This window comes from Micromys minutus, assembly GCF_963924665.1.
Source record: "Micromys minutus genome assembly, chromosome: 1".
NCBI lineage: Eukaryota > Metazoa > Chordata > Mammalia > Rodentia > Muridae > Micromys > Micromys minutus.
Window position 1 is genome coordinate 26,391,162 of NC_137969.1, and position 18,826 is coordinate 26,409,987.

General features: G+C 41.6%; 1 protein-coding gene across 2 annotated transcripts in view; it reads right to left on the reverse strand.

The window, feature by feature from the left end:
- The window catches only part of FAM193A (family with sequence similarity 193 member A), a 104,677-nt gene that overhangs the window by 16,299 nt on the left and 69,552 nt on the right, over positions 1 to 18,826 (reverse strand). For both annotated transcript variants that reach the window (XM_080938940.1, XM_080938939.1), the window contains exons 13-19: positions 17,675 to 17,926; positions 9,178 to 9,376; positions 7,995 to 8,285; positions 5,859 to 6,141; positions 4,929 to 5,112; positions 3,284 to 3,514; positions 1,118 to 1,988 (exon numbers count right to left, since the gene is read on the reverse strand). In XM_080938940.1, coding sequence (XP_080795066.1) covers positions 1,118 to 1,988; positions 3,284 to 3,514; positions 4,929 to 5,112; positions 5,859 to 6,141; positions 7,995 to 8,285; positions 9,178 to 9,376; positions 17,675 to 17,926 — 2,311 coding nt within the window. The remainder of the gene's footprint in view (positions 1 to 1,117; positions 1,989 to 3,283; positions 3,515 to 4,928; positions 5,113 to 5,858; positions 6,142 to 7,994; positions 8,286 to 9,177; positions 9,377 to 17,674; positions 17,927 to 18,826) is intronic.

An 18,826-nucleotide genomic window follows, 5' to 3' on the forward strand; every position in this document is an offset into this window, starting at 1 on the left:
AGTGTAAGATTGGTACTACATAAAAGCAAACAAGAAAATTTCCAAATGGCTGAAAAACCCAGTAAACCAAGTCAATGGGAAATTTAAGAACCAGGAAAAAAAATTGGCAGCACTGAACAGAGGTGAAAAACTCATATTCCTAATGTGTAAAACTTTCTTATAAACCAAATAAAATTCTAGTTAAAAACAAGAACAACCAACCAACCAAAACAAGAAAAAGGCTGTGTTGTATAGTTTTATATAAGCTTGATACAGGCTAGAGTCAGTTTTGGAAGAGGAAATCTCACTGAGAAAATGATCCTATCAGACTGGCCTATGGGTAAGCCTGGTGTCATTTTCTTGACTGTTGGTTGTTGTGAGAGAGCCATGTTCACTGCATGGATAGTACTGCTACCTCTGGGATGGTGGTCCTGGATACTGTAAGAAAGCAAGCTCAGCAAGCCATGAGGAGTAAGGGAGTAAACAGCATGTCACCTTTATGTACAAATCAGGAAGTTTCTATTTCTCCAGACTTTAAGAACAAAAAACTCTGCAACTATTTCAAGAATGTACTAGCCCTGTGTAAGTCACTATGAGAACAAGTTCTTATTAATCAAGGATGTCTGAGAACACGTCATGCACTGGAATATCATGGGAACTGACTGTGACATAGAAATCAAAACTAAATAACTATAAGATAGGAATCATCAACGCAACTGTATTAGAAACAGGTGACCATAACCTTGCCTAAAGATAACCCAGGATATGAGGGATGTTACAGTGGCCACCTTCCTTACCCTCCAGTTCTGTACCTATGTTTTCAACTAACCACAAATCAAAACAAACAAACAAACAAAAAACCCCACCAAAATAAACAAACAAAAAAAAAACCCAACCAAAACAACAACAAAAAAAAATCAACCAACCCCCTTCCCCAAAAACCCCATAGAAAAAAAATTGTGCACTTTATATGTATAAAATTATTTTAAAATAATAAATATAGGAGCTAAAAGTATTATTATTCTTGGAAAAGTCACAGATGAGCAACATCCCACCTGCAGGGGCCTGTAGAGAGCTCACACACACAGACCACCACCAGCCAAGGCTGGGAACATTTTCCCTTGTGATCTTTATTTACCAATTGAACTGCTGGTTCTGTCTCCTTTCTTCTTTTTATTTTTCTTATTCTTGCCCTTGGGCTGAGGAGAACTGGCAAGAATTAGCCTGCCATTCTGCAGGAGCTGGCTGGGGGAGGGTGGCTCAGGAGTGATAGTGCTCAGTTTTTCCTCTTTGATGTGGCTCAGCTGCTTTTTGTTGTTGTTGTTGCTGTTGGTTTTCCTCTCCTCCCTCTTCTGCTCTGTGAGGAGAGGAAGTTCAACTACTTTAGGCTTCAACTCTGGCTGAGCCCGGGGTTTGAGTTGTACCTCTGTGGTTTTGGGAGGCTCTGTGGGCTTCCTGGCTGGCTCACTGGTGGTCTTGCTGGTTTGCTTTAACTTTTGCTTGCTATTTCCCTCCTTATGATGATGCATCATGTCCAAGAGAAATGCAAGAGGCTCGTGCTGCTTCCCATTGATTTCCTTGGGTAGCAGAAGCTTGGAGTCTCTGGGGTCCACAGCGTCTGTAGCATCCCCATTGGCTCCAGGCCCTGGCCTGGGCTCTGAGTGGTTTATGTGTTTGGAAGGGGAGTGAGATGAGGTTTCTGGTTCTTCGGTTTGTTCTAATGAGCCATTGTGGATGTTTTCAGAGTTAGAGAGAGACTCTGTTGCTGCCTGGAAATTTCTAGCAAGCATGTCCAATTTGGAACAGTCTTTACTTGGCCGATCCTTTTTCTTCTTTTTTGCAGCTCTTAACTTCTGAAGCTCCTGAAGCCGCTGAAATTCCTCCTTAAAACGCTGTTCTTCGTCCTCCTCCTCTTCTTCTTCCTCCTCCTCTTGATGCTTTTGCTCCTCCTGATGATGCAGATGCTCCCGTGCCCTGGCCTCAGCTTCCAAGCGTGCCTTTTCTTCCAGCTGCCAATAACAAAAGAGAAGATGACTTTAGACCATGGTAAGAACTCCAAAACTTGACAAGGCTGCTAAGATGGCCTTGCAGATAAAGGCATTTGCCACCAAGTCTAGTGACTTAAATTTGATACCCAATAACCACATGGTGAAGAACCATCCTAAAAACATTAATCTCTGAGTTATACATAAAATATGATGGCCTCCCCTCCTCACACATATAAATGTAATTAAAAAGTACTCTAAAAACAATCATATATTGAAAACTAAAAATTAAAAGAGGCAGTAACAACTAAATAAAATTTAAATATACCTACTTGTAATTATTTCACCCAAAAGAACTGTTAGATCTCATCTGTCTACCAAAGCATGCACTTACTTTACTGGGAACAAGGTGGCTAGCCTATGACCAAGAAGTAGGTGTCAGGAGCAGTCAGACCAGCAGCTGTGCTGTGTGTGCAGCACCGATAGAGCTGACTATCTCTTTGTATAGATGGCAAGGAACCAGCTTACTGATTGCATGAGCTCCTGACAAAGTTAGCTGTCTAGGTGAGGGCTGAACCTGAAACAAGGACCTGCATAAATAAGACACAAACAAATGTGTCCAAAAATTGAAAAGTCCCCTTCCCACTCTAGAGACAAAAATCTCAGTACATGTTGAACTACACAAGAGCAAAGGGCTTTCAGAAATATTCAGTATCACATAGCAAAGTGGCCCAAATGTATTTCTGCTTTCCATCTTGATGGAAAGAAGTTTCACCAAGTGAAGATTTCATTTTAGTAATGATTTTACGACCACAGACCAAATCCTCTCACAGCCCCAAACCTAAACAAGTAGATGTGTACTTTTAATGACATATTATGGCCTCTGAGAAGGTGAAAACTGTTCATGAGTTTATACCAAGGATAGCTGCCTAATCTTACCCTTTACAATGTTGATGTTAGGAGCTGTTCTGCAAGTAGATGGGTGCATGGGTCAGAACAAGAACTTGGGAAGTCTGTCTTGGGAAGGTGCTTGCAGGCACTATGGGCCAGAGCTCTATCTCCTATCAAAGACTATATCTCTCAGCTTCTAAACCTGAGTCCCATCTACTCTGCATCACAAAATCTCTTCCTTCTGTCTCTTTGGAAGGAAGGTTCCTACAAAACTGCTGTCTAATTGGCCAGGCAGAGCAGGCTACAAAAAAGCCTACTACAAACTCGATACTCTGGGAGAAGACAAAGTGATAGAGCTGCTAGTTGAGGCCTTCTGAGACAGACAGATTCTCAGAGTACCAGCCCTGGCAGGGAGGGCTGTCACTTACCTTCCTCTGCTTGTGCCTTGCTCGTTTGGCTGCCCGACTACTACTAACTGGCTTGGCCTCTGAGCTGTTTATAAATTGTAACAAATCCTCCACTCTCCGATGGTCAACTACACCCTCCCGTTCTGAGATCTGCTCCATTTTCTTGGGTTGTTCTTCCTTCCTCTTAGTCAGGCGTAAACGAAGTTTCTCCCTCATTTCTGCATAATTTCTACTTGTTGGTGCAGCTGGAGGCTAAGGTAAAAATATAAATAAATTAAGCCTCAACTTTAACAAATTTGAGTGTTAACAAATTTCAGAACATTTCTCTAAAAATAACCTGTTTTTCAAAACAATCACTTAACTACCTAATATATGCTTCAGACTGATTATATTACTTAATATATACTTACATATAATCATTGTAAAAGGAAAATTAAGAAAATAATTTGAATGGCAGGATAAAATGCAAAGCCTAATTATTACCATATAATTTAAAAGATGAGATTTATTAACTACCTTCCAATTGGCATACATTGGTGAAAATCTAGCAAAATATAAAAAAATGAATTTTTAAAGCTGAACAGCAATATACATACTTATATGCCTATTTTTATTTAGTACAGTGGTATTATCTTCCCTACCACCAAGGGTTTTTTACATTGGCTACCTAAACAGTCTGTAACTGAGTTAGTTAAATCCCTAACTCTGAAATTATTTTTTGCTGTTCATAATCTCTCTACTGTATTCTTTTTAGCAATCTTTACTTTCCTTTTCAATTTTAAAAGGGGAACAAAAGGGAAACATGTGGTTCTCAGTCCTACTGCCACATTCTTCACTATTAAAAATCACACACACACATTTTAGGAAATGGAGTTAGAACAAAATAAAACAAAACACCTATATGCCCCTTCATGTCTTATTTACCCTTCCTAGGGACCATGGACAACCTTTGGGTTGCATAAATACAGTTCCTGCTCTGGAAGGTTGTTCAAGCATGTAGTGTAACAGTAGCTTTTGTACTCATCCAACAAGAGGGTTCACACTAGCCACACAAACTGCACGAGAGGAACTACAGTGGGATTTAGATAACAAGCTATTTCACTATTTAAAATTTCATAAATAAATTCAAAGTTGCAGCAATAGGCAGGTGGCTGAGGAAATACCCATCCAATCCTAACAACCCACTAGGGGGCTGAAGAGAGATGCCTCAGCTGTTAAGAACACTGACTGTTCTCAACTCCCAGTACCTCTATGGCAGCTCACAATTGTCTGTAATTCCAAGATCTGACACCCTTACACATATATACATTGAAGGTGAAACACTGATATACATAAAATAAAAATAAATTATTAAAAACAAAACAATAGCAACAAAAACAACCCATTAAGAGGATAGCTCAGTGTGGTTAAGAGCACACACTACTTTTCCAGAGGACCTAACTTCAATTTCTAGCACCCAGATCACAATCATCTGTAACTCCAGTTACAGGACATCAGCCACCTTTAGTAACCACAGGCACCTGTACATACACACATACAGATAGATACTCACACCTACACATAATTCAAAACAACAAAAATGTATCTAACACACAATTCTTGCCAAACAAAGACTTAGGAAGTCACACAACTGTCAGGTCATAATACAATGATATCATGCACTTACCCCGCCATGTCCAAAGAACTCACAGTAGCAGCAGTCACAGTACTTGCCCTCCTTCTGGTTGGTGGAAGTTGAGGTGCTGGAACTGTGCTCGGAGCAGCTGTCCTCATCTGCACTCTCATCCCCATCATCCTGCTGCGGGTCATAGACACCATTCTCGCAGCGGTGCCCTTCACAGTCAGGGTCACTGCAAAAGCACATACAGCTCATTAGCAAGCAGCAACGATGGAGGCACTAATTATTCCCCATACCCACCCGCTCATTGTTCTGCCCAATTTTTAGACCGAGGCAGCAAGAGAGCTCATGGCTCAGAGTCAGAGAATCATGTGCCATCAGCCAAGAATACAGTGACTGGGCTCTGGCAGACATGTGTTCAGTAGTCATAGCACACCTACAGTGCCACAGGATGGACACAGGACTCTTCTGACTTCCTTGAGACCACTGGTTCCATAATGGAGGTTATAAAGGACGTGTTTCTAACAGGCAAGTTCAAAGGTAACAGAAATGGTCTTTTATAAAAATCATTGTGTGTCGTACTAGTTTTAGTAAATATATCTTGGAAATTTCCTGCAGATTCTACCCAATGTATAGCAGATACAACTTTAAAAAAAAACAAAAACAAAAACAAAAAAAAAAAAAAAAAAAAAAAAAAAAACAAGCAAGGCACACCACACCCTTAATGCCACCAGTGGAGATAGTCAGCATCCCTGACCCTGGTCTTGGCAGCCGGGCCATTGTTCTTTCCTCTGAAGAACTAGAGGCTGAGAGTGAGACTGGAGCCTCTCCAACTCCACGGCCTTGGCCTCTGTTGGTGAGGTCTCTTTCTTCTGCACTGGACTTGTTACCTGCCTGGACCCAGAGCACAGTCTGTAGCTATGTTAGTGTAGCATGTCTCCCAACCCTCCTCTCAGGGACCTGGGTTCTGTGGCTCACCTGCAGACACTGGGAGGGGCACTTATGGAGCCATCTGTTGTGGAGGGCGGGGGTGCCACAGGGGTAGGACAGAAGCTCTTTCGTGTATCCACGAACCCAGGGGCTGTGGTTGAAGTTTTGGGGAATGATGGGGCAGCAAGATTTGGAAGGTGAGGTGTGGAGGCTGGAGAGAGCGCAGAAGGAGACAAGGCTGGGAGTGGGGCTAGGCCTGTGGGGCTGTTCCTTGGAGCAGCAGGTGCTGAATGTCTGTGATCCTCTTTGTTGAGGCCATGAAAAACATCACCTACATATAGAAATATAAGAAAGACTGCCATTGGCTGAAGAAAACAAACATTTTTGTTGCCTTTAATTACATTTCTCCCCCACCTTTTTGGGGTGTGTGTGTGTTCAGATTTGGAGAAACCTTGAAGGAATAGTACAAAGAAGACCACCTATATAACTGGTCACACTTACTTTATTTTCTATACACACCAGATCTGGTCCTGACATCTACAGTAAACTGTGCTCTAGCTTGAGCTCTTGACACTGGAGAGGTTTGTAGATAACCTGTGCTTTCACCATTGTGGGCACCAGCATTCACAGGCCTGGTGCTTGAATTCCAAATGTAAACTGAATCTAAGATCCTAACTTTACCAAGTTCATCACAGCTTCAACTAATCCAGCTGCTGCTCGGTTTTTCCTTTCACAAGTCAGACAATTCTAGAGAGGCCAGCTGTCTACCAGTGTGGTTTCTCTTATCACAACTGGGTGAACCATTCAGACTGGAATCTCATAAAGTTAAGCTAGATGAAGACTTATGCTCTTTGTTCTATTTGAAATCTGCCAGGTTTATGGCTCCCAACTTCCTCCTGAGGGGTTCACAAGGTTACCCCAAAATAGACCAGCCTCCATGGAAATGCTGTTTGCCAAACTGATATCCAGTGTTCTTAATATCCCCTGAAGGATTGGAGATGTAGCTCAATGACAGCATGTTTGTAAAGCAAGTGTGAGGCTCTGGCGATGCTCTAGCTCTCTCTCTCTCTCTCTCTCTCTCTCTCTCTCTCTCACACACACACACACACACACACATACACACACACACAGAGAGGGAATGAGAGTTGTATCTATTTAGTACTATAGTACAGGCCTTGGAAGGCTAAAGCAAGAGGATTGCTATGGCTTGAGGCCAGCCTAGACTTAACATAGAGAGACCCTAACTCATTTCCCACTTCTCCCAAACAAAAGAGAACATTCCTTTTGATGAACTCATGTAGAAGATGGGCCTGTGGGCATGCCTATAGAGGACTATTCTGATTATTTAAAGTAATGTGGGAAGGCCTACCTCAATTGTGAGTGAACAGTTTTCTGGACAGGTGAGCCTGAACATACTGAACTGAGCATCTGCATGCATTCATTGCTCTCTGCTTCCTGTTTATGGATGCAATGTGAACAGCTGCTTCACTGATTCCCCTGGCAGAATGGATATAACCTCTTCCTTCTTAGGTTGCTTTTTTCAGGGTATTTTGTCACAAGAGGAAAAGTAACAAAAATAGTCCCTGATTAGGCTGACTTATATCAGCCAATGGACTGCTCATTGAAGCATGGTAACTTTCTTTCTACTCTATCTATGCATTTTTAAAGAGGAGTTTGTCAATGGTAGGAGCCTCTCTGAACATCCCCAGGGATTCCTGACAGAAAAGAGAACAATCATGATTGTTTCTGATGCTCAGGCTGGCTCAACTCTGGTTGATGAGGTACCAACAGGCTTCCATGTTCTGAGGCATCTGCCGTAAGTCTCTATAAACATTTCATTGCTTTGAGGTCCGCTTCTAATAGTCAATAAGTGATTAGTGTAAATGTTAGCAGGTAAGTCTTACTGGCTTGCAGAAATTTTCTTTTGCCCAGCAGCAGCTATGCCCAGAATCAATGATCTAGGCCTATCACAGAAGACAGGCTGGAAACAAGACACAGAGAGAGCTCAGCAGCCCAAGGGCATTTATTTTGATGGCAACTAAAATTCCAACCAGAATCCATGGGGTATGCTCTTGTGCACATGCACCTTCAGGGGTTTGTTTTATTTCCACCTCTAGAAAGGCTGAATAGTAATCACATGGGTATGTTAGAAATGAGAATCTGTACGGCTCTCAGGGTTCTTACCTATGGAAGGTGGCCTTCTGGATGACACCTTGAACTGACTGCTGCTAGACTGCACCGTGGTGGCTGTGCATGACACAGAGGATGTGGCTGAGGAGGTAGCCATGGCAACTGTGTTTGCCATGGCAACTTCATTTGCTTCCATAAAAGCATCTTGGAAATTATACAAACACTTCTTTTTGGCAGCGTTTTTCTTTTCTTTGATATCTGAAACTGCAGGAGCCTCATTGCTGGGTGGAGGTGGAAGGGCTTCAGGTCTTGTTTCTGAGAGCACTGGCCCTAATATATCACTTCCTTTGGAGAAGAATGGGAAAATTAAAGCTTCTAAGAGAAACAGCACTTAGCAAAACTCCCTAAAGAAAATCCTAACACTGGGGCTGCTACTGAAACCAGAACTTCTCTGAAATGATGCTTTTATTCTATAAAAGGTTTACTGAACACCTATTATGTGCCAGAAACCTGTGCTAGGTGCTTTTCAGTATCACTGAATGCCTTGAAACCCATTCTTGAGGTTGAAAATATTATTCCCATCCTAAAGATGAAGAAACTGAGGTTCAGAAAGGCTAAGCAACTTGTCTAAAGTCACACAGCTAGAAATCCTTTCAAGCATAGATTAGGAATATCAGGATTAGCTTCTGTTCTGAGCATATTCAATGTTGGGCGGGGGTGACTGACCAGGGGCTCTGGCCATTTGAAGACAGAGAGGTATGGGTATCAGCCCTTCCCAGATGCCTCTGGACCTAAGACTGAAGTAACAGCTGAGCCTTAGCAACTGTGGCAGATGGGGTGAAGGTACTTATTAGACAGGAGAGAGTCCTTTAGGGTCAATATAGAAATCAGCAAATAGAAAATTGAGTCACAGCATTCAGGTGGATGTGTCATTATCTCCCTGTCTCCAAGCACTGAGCTGAGGTCTGGTAGTCACCACTATTTGAGAACTACAGGCCAGGCAGACCCTGGAAACTAGATCCTCTGTGGCTAGGCAGCATCATGTGGCTCACTGTGCTGGCAGGTAGCAAGGAGCCAGTGTTAGCTCTGTTAATCAATGCAGCAGACCCATCAGAACAAATGTGGAAGGGTGGGTGAAATGCAAAGCCCAGGACCTCCCACTGGGGAATGCAGTGACGACCATTTTAGTTGGTTCAGGATATTTAAAACCTTAAGAAAGTTTCAACGAATTCCTTACCAGAAATTGTATCTGGCAAGAAAGTGCCAGGGTTCCAGTTCTTATCATTCATCATTTCTGATTCCCAAAGACTTATAAATTTAGAACTATTCCAGTCTGGAGTGTTCCCAAAACAGCTCGGGTAAATATGGTCTTGAAGAGATGCATTGAATGCCTGAGGCTTATTTGTGTGACTCTGAACAGGTGCTGGCGGTAAAGCCTACAAAAAAAAAGTTCTAATCACATATCACAATTAATATTCTGTATACCTGTGTAGTTCAACTACAGACAGACAAATTGTGACTGAAATCTTGAGGGGTATGCTTCCCACAAGCAGATGTCCACAGGGAGCACATCTCACAAATGCTGAAATGGAGGTTTACTTAGGAAGCCTACACATGTAGATCAACCTTTTAACCAAAGGTTCCTGATGCCTTCAGACAACTCAGCCACTTCTAACATTCCTGTCTACTCACACTTTAAATGTAGTTCACACACATAAGAGCTGTTCTATGGCTTGGTCTCCTTAACACGCTGTACTAATCAACACTGTCAAATCAATTAGAAGTATTGGTAACAATGGTAAGGCCTTTAACCCTCAACTCTTAGACCTGTGCAAAGAACAACACAGATCTAAAGAACTAGAGAAAATTTGGTTGTATTCTGAAACTGGGGTGCTGAATTACTCCTGTTTCCAGGGAGCAAGTCATTCCAGTTTCATCAGAAAACTGTCCTGGGCCCTGAGAAGCCAGGGAAGGAGAATGGGATACAGTCATCAATGCATATTTATTTAGTGCCTAGCTGCTGGGAGCTCCCTGCACTCACCTGGGTTCCCAAGAGCCCTCCGTGCTTGAGACCTAATAAAGTCCTGGAAGGGCTGTGTCATCCACACAGCTGCATTGCCATGCTGGCCTCATACCAACCAGTCCTTTCCTCACAGCAACCCAAGTGATCTGATCTTTATTTAGAATTCAATACTTTTGAGATAAAATTCTAAGTCCTTCTATGCCTCATGACATCCTAGGGGAAAAAAAAAAGACCACCTTTTCCTGTTCAGCAAGCCTGGGCACACTGATCTTCTTTTCTGGTTTCCACCTCTCCAACCTGTTTTCCTTTCTCACTTGCTTACCTGTGTCTAAGCTCTGGAACCTCTTCACGTATACTCATTCCCAAGCCTCAGCCCAGATGTCGCTGTCCCAGAAAAGCTGACATTGTTTTGCTCTGGATTCAACCAAGGAACAAAGGAGCCCCCCACTTAACACCTTGAAATCTAGCTTCTTCCTCCACCCGCTGTAGCAGAATTGTAGCCTGGTATTTTGGTTTGCCTTCTCCTAAACCAAAGTCACTTCATAAGAAAATGGGGCATTAAGATTCTGGCCCTGGCTGGTCATGGTGGTGACATGCTTTTAATCCCAGAACTTGTGACTTGGAGGCAGAGGCAGTTAGGTCTCTGAGCTCAAGGCAGTCTGGTCTACAGAATTCCTGAACAGCCAAGACTACAACAACATACAGAAACCCTGTCTTGAAAAACCATTTAAAAAAAAAAAAGAATCCTGGTCCTATACCTGAGGTCTGGACAATACTGTGTAGACAGTATTGCTGAAATGAGTGAGTAGACTATTTTCTGGGTGAGTCACAGACCTGGCATTAGAAGAATGCCTAGTGAGCCCATTCTTGGTGATACATAAAAGATTAGTGGATTCTGTAGATTCAAGTGTAAGGACATAGGGGGAATTCCCAATTGCACCAAGGGATAATTAGATGGAGGAATGGGGAGGATAGAGAAGAGATGAGGGATGGTCCATTAGATGTGAACAGTAGAGGCAACAGCAGAGGCAACTGTGTGGTTACTATCCTGAAGAGGCAAGGGAGTCATAAAGGGTGTCAAGTCAGGAGAAAACAAATCTGGTCAGTTTATTAGAAAGGTCAGCTGTGACAACACAGTGATGGTCACCAAGGCAAGGACATACTGAAGCTGCTGGTTAGGTGATGAGAAATGATGATGGGTGAAAATGGTGAGGAAAGGAGGAAAGTGCGTGAACCTGAAAGTCATCCCTGGCTCCATTTTGAGAGCATAGTCTATGAGAGCTAAACAGAAACTAGAAATAAATCTCAGCCTCCCTTTTAGTAGCTATGTGACCTCAGGAATATCACTCAATCTTTTGTGCTTTAGTTTTCTCATTTGAAATCCAGAAATAGCTATCCCAAAAATTTTGATAAGTGAGTACACTGCCTGGCCTGCAATAAGCATTTGGTGAGGACAAAGATGGATATCCAATGATAAGACTATGCCAAATCCCACCAGCTAGAAACATCCCAACAGTCAAAGAGCTGGGCAGTGACTCCACCTAGTCAGTCATAACAAATAACATCCTCTAGCCTGGAGAGCTCTGGGAGAAAGGAGAAAGGGAGACAGATAAGCAGAATAAATGCTTGGGGTTCAAAGTGTTCTAGACAGAGGTAACAGGTTTGGATGGGCCACTCAAAAGCAGTGGTCTAAAAGCAAGCTGTTTTGGCATGAGAGCCTGAGGGAGCAAAACGCAAGGAAAATAATGAAACCAAATTTTAATAGACACTTGGTTTCACAAAGTAATAAAAAGCTCAGAGGAACCTTGTAAAGATTTGATAATTTAGAAAGGTAATTTAGAAACCTTTGGCTAAGGGACAGAAACATCTGCCAATGTACCTCAGCCTGCTTGCCAGTCCAGAATGTGGGATGAGATCTGAGCTGCTTAAGAGCTGCCTGTGATTCTCCTTGGACACAGCTTTGCACTTGTCTGGCTTCCCTGCTGGCCTCTCACCTTTACTGTACTCATGTCTAGACCCTTGTTCATTCTTTCCTGTGCCCTCTGCTTTGTGATGACCTTTGTTCTCCTGTGTTACCTTCCTACACTATGTCTACCCACAAGTTACCGGAGGCATGATAAGATGTCCTTTCTGTTGTGACTCAGGGAATGGAACCTTGTATATACCAGGCAAGTGTTTTGGCACTGAGCCATATCACCAGACTTGGTATTTTATTCTGCTGATCTTTTGCCTTCTCTTTTGAAAGCACTGACCAGGATTAACTGACCTGGGTGTTCCTAAACTGCAGCACAGGGCCTGGCACATACTGGGTGCTCAATAAATGATTGCTGAAAATAGCTTAGTTCAGAAGACTAGTTCAGAGCCATATGGTGGCTCACAACTATCTGTAAAGGGAGCTGATGCCCTCTTCTGGTGTGTCTGAAGACAGCTGCAGTGTACTCAGATAATTAAAAATAAAACATAAAATGATAGGAAAATAGAAGAACTCACAACAGTAAAGACTGCCTATAGGCCTCCATAGGCTCATCTATTTGAATGCTTAGTCACTAAGGAGTAGTAGTATTTAAAAAGCATAGGTGTGGCCTTGTTGAAGGAGGTGTGTCACTAGGGGTGAACTTTGAGGCTTTAAAAGCTCATGCCAAAGCCAGTGTCTCTCTGACTCTGACTTCAGATTAGGATTTAGCTCTCAGCAATTGTTCCAGTGCTGTGCATGTTGCCATATTACCTGCCTGATAACAGACTGACCCTCTGAAACTGTAAGCAAGTCCCCAATTAAATGCTTGCCTTGGTCATGGTGTCTCTTCATAGTAATAGAACAGTGACTAAGCCAATAATCAAAACTATTTTGAAAGAAAACAAAAACTGTACACTTGTATAAAATGCACTGCAAAGCTCCAGCCATAAGCCTGTGGCACTGGCAGTCAAAACAGACAAGCAGGACAATAGCACAGAAAGGAGGAGGAAGGGCAAGGGCATGTAACCCCAGACAGACTGCTCAGCAGGAAGATCCTAAGTCAATGTCATATCACCTCATAGCTGTCAGATGGTCACTATGAAAGTAAATAAAAAGCAGATTTTATGGATAATCTCTTGTGTACTATGACAAAGCATCACCTGTCTTCAAAAAGCTGAAGGCCTATTAGCAAAAGGAAAGGAAATAACAGGTGGGAGTTCTGATAAAGAGACTGGAACTCTGGGAGTTTGTCAGAGGTGGGAGAGTCCCCTCGACCTCTGAGGAAGTTGGATGTATGAAACTGAGGAGAGGTAGCTAGCATGTGGCAGGCACAAAATAAACAGGTTATATAAGTTACAAGCTAGTTGGGGAATAAGCTCTTGTTTAAGGCCATAAGGCACTGTACATAAACAGGTTTCCAGGCCATTATTTGGAAACTGAGGAGTGGGTGGAAAAGCCTGGGGTTACAACAGGTGTTGAGATGTGAAGAAAGAATTCTTGTGCACAGTAGATAATAGGTAAGCCTGCAAAGTGGCACAGTCTAGGAAGAAAACAGTATCGCAGTATAGATACCATACAATCCAACTATTATAATATATTCTCAGAAGAATCAAAAGCAGAGTCTTAAATACTTATTCATCCATCCATGTTTAGAAATATTTGTCCAATAGTAAAAATGTAGAACCAAACTGGATGTGTAAAAGTAGAACAAACCAAAAAGAGATCAGATCAAGTAAAAAATAAATAAATAAATAAATAAATAAAATAAAATAAAACGAGGGCACACATGAACCTAACAATGAAAAATATACAAGTATGTGAAGCAAAAACAGAGAAGACTACAAAGAGAAATAAAAGAATTTTCTACCATAGTTGAAGTCTCCAATCCCTTCTATTAAAATGGATGAGTCAAGCAGGCAAAGACGACAAAACAAACACCAGCAAATGGACACACTGCCTTCAACAGATTACCCAACACAAAACATTTCAGTCTTCTCTAGCTCATGGGGAATTTAGTTTTCTGACGTGGGGTCTCTCTTGTAGTCCTGTGTCTCCTGGAGCTCAGTATGTAGTTCACGCTAGCCTCAAACTCACAGAAATCCTCTGCCTCTACTGGGATTGAAGGTGTGGGCCACCATACCCAGCAAACATTCACTTCTGGGCCATAAACTCTTAAAAATTCAATGGTAGCAAATAGGTGTGAAAAGTATAATTCAATCACTAGCATTCATTACTACAATGCTATTTTTATTGATTTGTTTTTGCGATGTTGGCAATGGAACTAGAACCTTGTACTGCTAGGCAAGAGCACTAGATTTTATTTTCCTTTATATTTTTTTTTACCACAGTGTTTTTTATCATTTAAGCTTTTACATAGCTATTATCTATCTTTTTAAAACATTTGTTTATTTAATATTTATGAGCATACTGTCACTGACACACCAGAAGAGGGCATCAGATCCAATCACAGATGGTTGTGAGCCACCATGTGGTTGCTGGGAATTGAACTCAGGACCTCTGGAAGAGCAGGCAGTGTTCTTAACCACTGAGCCATCTCTCCAGCCCACTATTTATCTTAACAAATAAATATATCTTTGGTACAGGATCTTAATTTCCTTAAAGTTAATTAAATCTTTATAGTATTCATACTAAACATTTAGTGCATAAAATATTTAGTCACAATGACCAGAGTGAAAATTAAAACAAAAATTAAAACTACCACATTAAATATTATAAGCAACGATTATATACAATTATGACTTCACCACACCAAAACTCCAAATAAAGCAGCAAAAGACAGAGACATGGTTGGCCTAAAATCCTCAGTGTCTTCCATACATAGCACCTATCCTTTGATTCTTGGTTATTCTGAGACACTACACTTAACACTTACTGAGAAACGTCCAAGGAAACTGAAGGCAAGCTTATATTACTCTATAACAGCTCGTTTTGTTTCTAGAGGGTCCTTCTACTAGTACTTTGTGGGGCTGTTGACATACTGTGCATTTAACCAGTTTTAGCCATAACATTCCAGTAAGTCTGCTTAACTCAAATGACACAAACCAATTCTGTAAGGCCCCATAAGAGAAAATCCAAAATTATTTAGAGAAATCAGTGTTTTTACACCAGATATACATGAAGTATTTTATCAACTGCATATATTTTCCCTTCCATACTGTGAATCAGAGTATCCTGAATGCCACAAAGCACTCTACTACTGAGATATAGCCACAGACCTATTAACAGCATTTTATTTTCCACAATTAAAAAAGGCCTTCAACAGATGTATTTAAAATGGATCAGTGATTATGAACACTAGCTGTTCCTTTTTTTTTTTTTAAAGACTTATTTTATATATATGAGTACACTGTTGCTATCTTCAGACACACCAGAAAAGGGCACCAGATTCCATAATAGATGGTTGTGTGTCACCATGTGGTTGCTGGGAATTGAACTCAGGACCTCTGGAAGAGCAGCAGTCAGTGCTCTTAACCACTGAGCAATCTCTCCAGCCAGGGGAGCTGGCTGTTCTTAAAGAAAACATGGATACAAGTCTCAGCACTCCAACACAGCAGCTCCTAGCTGCTTGTAACCCCAGTTCCAGAGAATCAACACTACCTCTCTGGCCTCTACAGGCACCAGGCACACATTCACAGATAAAATAAACCAATCACACATAAAATAAAACAAATTAAAAAAATAAAAATGGATCACTGTATAGTAATGATTCCAAGAAGCAATGCTGTTGAAATGCAGCTTAATTACAAATTTTCAAGTTTCTATAAGACCTTCACCATGTGTGGCTAGACCTCTGTGGTTACCTTCCTACATATGAATCTTCTGCATTTACCTATGGCCTAAGTTTAACAGGACTAATGGAACAGGTATCAAATAACAAAAATGGCCAGAGTTGGGAGCTGGAGAGGTAGCACAGAACACCTGGCTTCCATTCTGAGCACCCACATAGAGGCTAACAACCATTTATAAACTCCAGTTCAAGGGATTCAATGCCCTCTTCTAACCACAAATGTATGTGCAGACAAAACATTCTTAAACATAAAATTAAAACAAACAAAATTTTTAAAAGGTAGTTATACTGGAGACATGGCTCAGTGGTTAAGAGCACTGGCTGCTCTTTTAGAGGTTCTGAATTTGAGTCCCAGAACCCACATTCTGACTCACAAACATTTATAAACTCCAGTTCCAAGGGATTTGATAACTGATTCTGGCCTCCATGGCCACACATACAATACCACATATAAAATAAGAATAAAGGGAGGAGGGAAAACACCAAAGTAAGGGGAAGAAGAACAGTAAACAGCTAATAGCATTGTTCCCAGTACACTTGGGGAACATTAATTTGACCACTTTCTTGAGATATTAAAAAAAAAAAAAATTCCCAAATAGTTTCAATAAGAAAAAAAAAAAAAACCCACACACACACACACGATAGACATTCTTTAATCTCTTCTCAGAGTTAGATAAAAGCTCTATCTAGAAAAAACAGCTGACAGAAGTTTATACATTCACCCAGAGAAAAGACAGGCATAAGTCCTAAAACCCACAAATACAGCCTGGCTTTGACTAAAACATTTTGTTAATAAAGACACTGCTACATGTTCACATGGGGGTGATACCAAGTCTAACAAAACCCAAGCACAGGTTTGGGTAGCTTCTGAGTAAAACTGAACTTGAACCTTACTCCTTTTTAAGTGTGGTGTTGATCTATCTGTGCCCCTCCCCAACTAACACATAAACTAACATACGGGGAACCCGTTTACTAGCCATGTATCATGCCATAGCATAGAGTAAGCCCAGAAAACCAAGCCCTTTCCATGTCATGGTCTCCCTTTCTGTTCCACTTGAGATCCACTCTGTTAAACAAATGAATAGTTAGGGAGAATTATGATTAATTAGTTCAACTAATAACATAAAATCTCAGCATTATGGTGAGACAGCAATTCAAGTGTAAACCAGCTCAAGAAGCAGAGCAGCCTAAAGTACAGAAGGGAATTAGTGGAAGATGGTAAACACCAGTAATCCTAGCAATGGGGACATAGAGGCAGGAGGATCACTGTATGTATGTTAGAGCCTGGTCTACAAAGGATTTCAGGTCAATTTCTCTAAATTTATCTCCAATGTCTAAAATGTTAGGACATTATATACATGGGCTTTTTGTGAGGAGAAACTCAAAAACTAACCACTTTCTAGACTTTGACTGCTTTTCCTAAGTGGGCTCTTTGAAGGCTGCATTTTTAAGGACCCTTTTCTCTCCCCTCCAGCTATACTGCCATAGCCTCAGATAAGAAGATTTCTTTGCATTGGATCATGCTCTTTTCTTCAGGCCTGCATATTTTTGACAATGCCCTAGTTTTCAAACTAAGGATGCCCAGAAAACATCAAGGATCCATGCTATTTATAACACATTTTGTCTATTATGTTAAGGCAAGAATCAGGCCATGTGTAGAAAAATGGACTTTTGTTAAGAGTTCAACCTGTTAGCAGTATCACCTGAAAACTCTCCAATTCTAGTGAGTAAATCATGATTTTTTGTTTGTTTATTTACCTACACATAGTAAAGGTCTAACATTACAAGAATTTTCGAGACCACAGCCAAAGCATATTGGTTGCAGCCCATCCAATCAGGAGCAGATGCTAATCTGCACATGGGTCAGCATACCTACCCATATGCTAAAGTAACCACCCTTGTCAGAACTCAGTCATGAGGACTTCCAGGCCCCTCCTGCCCTGGCTTACCTTACTGTGTGTGAAGGGGGGTGCTGGATACAAGGTGGGATGAATGAGCGGTCGAGGCAAGTGTGGAACAGTATGCAAGGGCACATGTCCATGGATGTGGGGGTACAGGTGAAGCGCAGGATGTGTTGGTTTCTCTGGGCTCAGGAACTGATGGCCAGGAGGCAGGGCTCCAGCAGTCATTGCTGATGCTGGTAGCCCAGAAGCTTCTTGTTTACATACGTGGCATTCACAAGTGTTCGGTGTTTGTTCTGCCTAAAAGGACAGAAAAAGAAATACTTGTATAATGTAGAACAAAGAATGGCATAAATTGAGCTACAGTCAGTCAGATAATACAGAACAAACACAAAGATATAGGTCTGAGATAACTAGAGTCCTCACAGGAGAAGATACAGATGCCAGAGCTGGTGATAAGGAAGGCTGCAGAGGAAAGAGCTGCACCTCACTTTCCATATGGGTATTTGCAGTGGCAGTGGCCACTCATCAGGGACCCAAGTGAACAGAAATAAAGGACCCCATAAAGATAACAGAAGGATGAAGCTATGGGGAAAATGGAACCAAAGTAAACAGGATCACTGAGTGGCTGGTGTCTGCTACGGTCTGACTGTTCAATTAGCAGCTGCAATGAAACCTCTACCATGAAATGTAGACATGAAATGTGGTCATAATGAAAATGCCTCTTTACCAAAGCAAATGTGAAACAGAACACAGATGACAAGATAACATTTCAGGCTCTAGAACTCAGCCAAACCCAAATACTGGGAAGTCTTTAAGATAGCCAGAACTTCAGGGAAAAAGAAAAGAAAGGATCTGGACTTCATGCTAAGGCCTTTCCTTGTACTAGCTCTAATGCAGAAAGCAGAATGCAGACAGGGGGCATAGGAGTAAAGAAGCCCTCCTCAGTGTCCAGAAGAGCTGTGCCAGAAGTAGTAAATATTAGGTCTCAAATCTGGGACAAATGGCTGAAGTGCCTATTTAACACAACAAAGCAGACTTGTCTGCCAGATTCTCCCAGCATCCCTCAGTCCCTCCCTGTTACAGAGTATGGCTGACATATCATGCCCTCTACCCTAAACTCTAGTCCAGGGGCTAGGCGGCTCTTCCCCAGATTGCCCTTCCTTATAATATTCCAGCCATTTTGGCTACCCAGCCAGT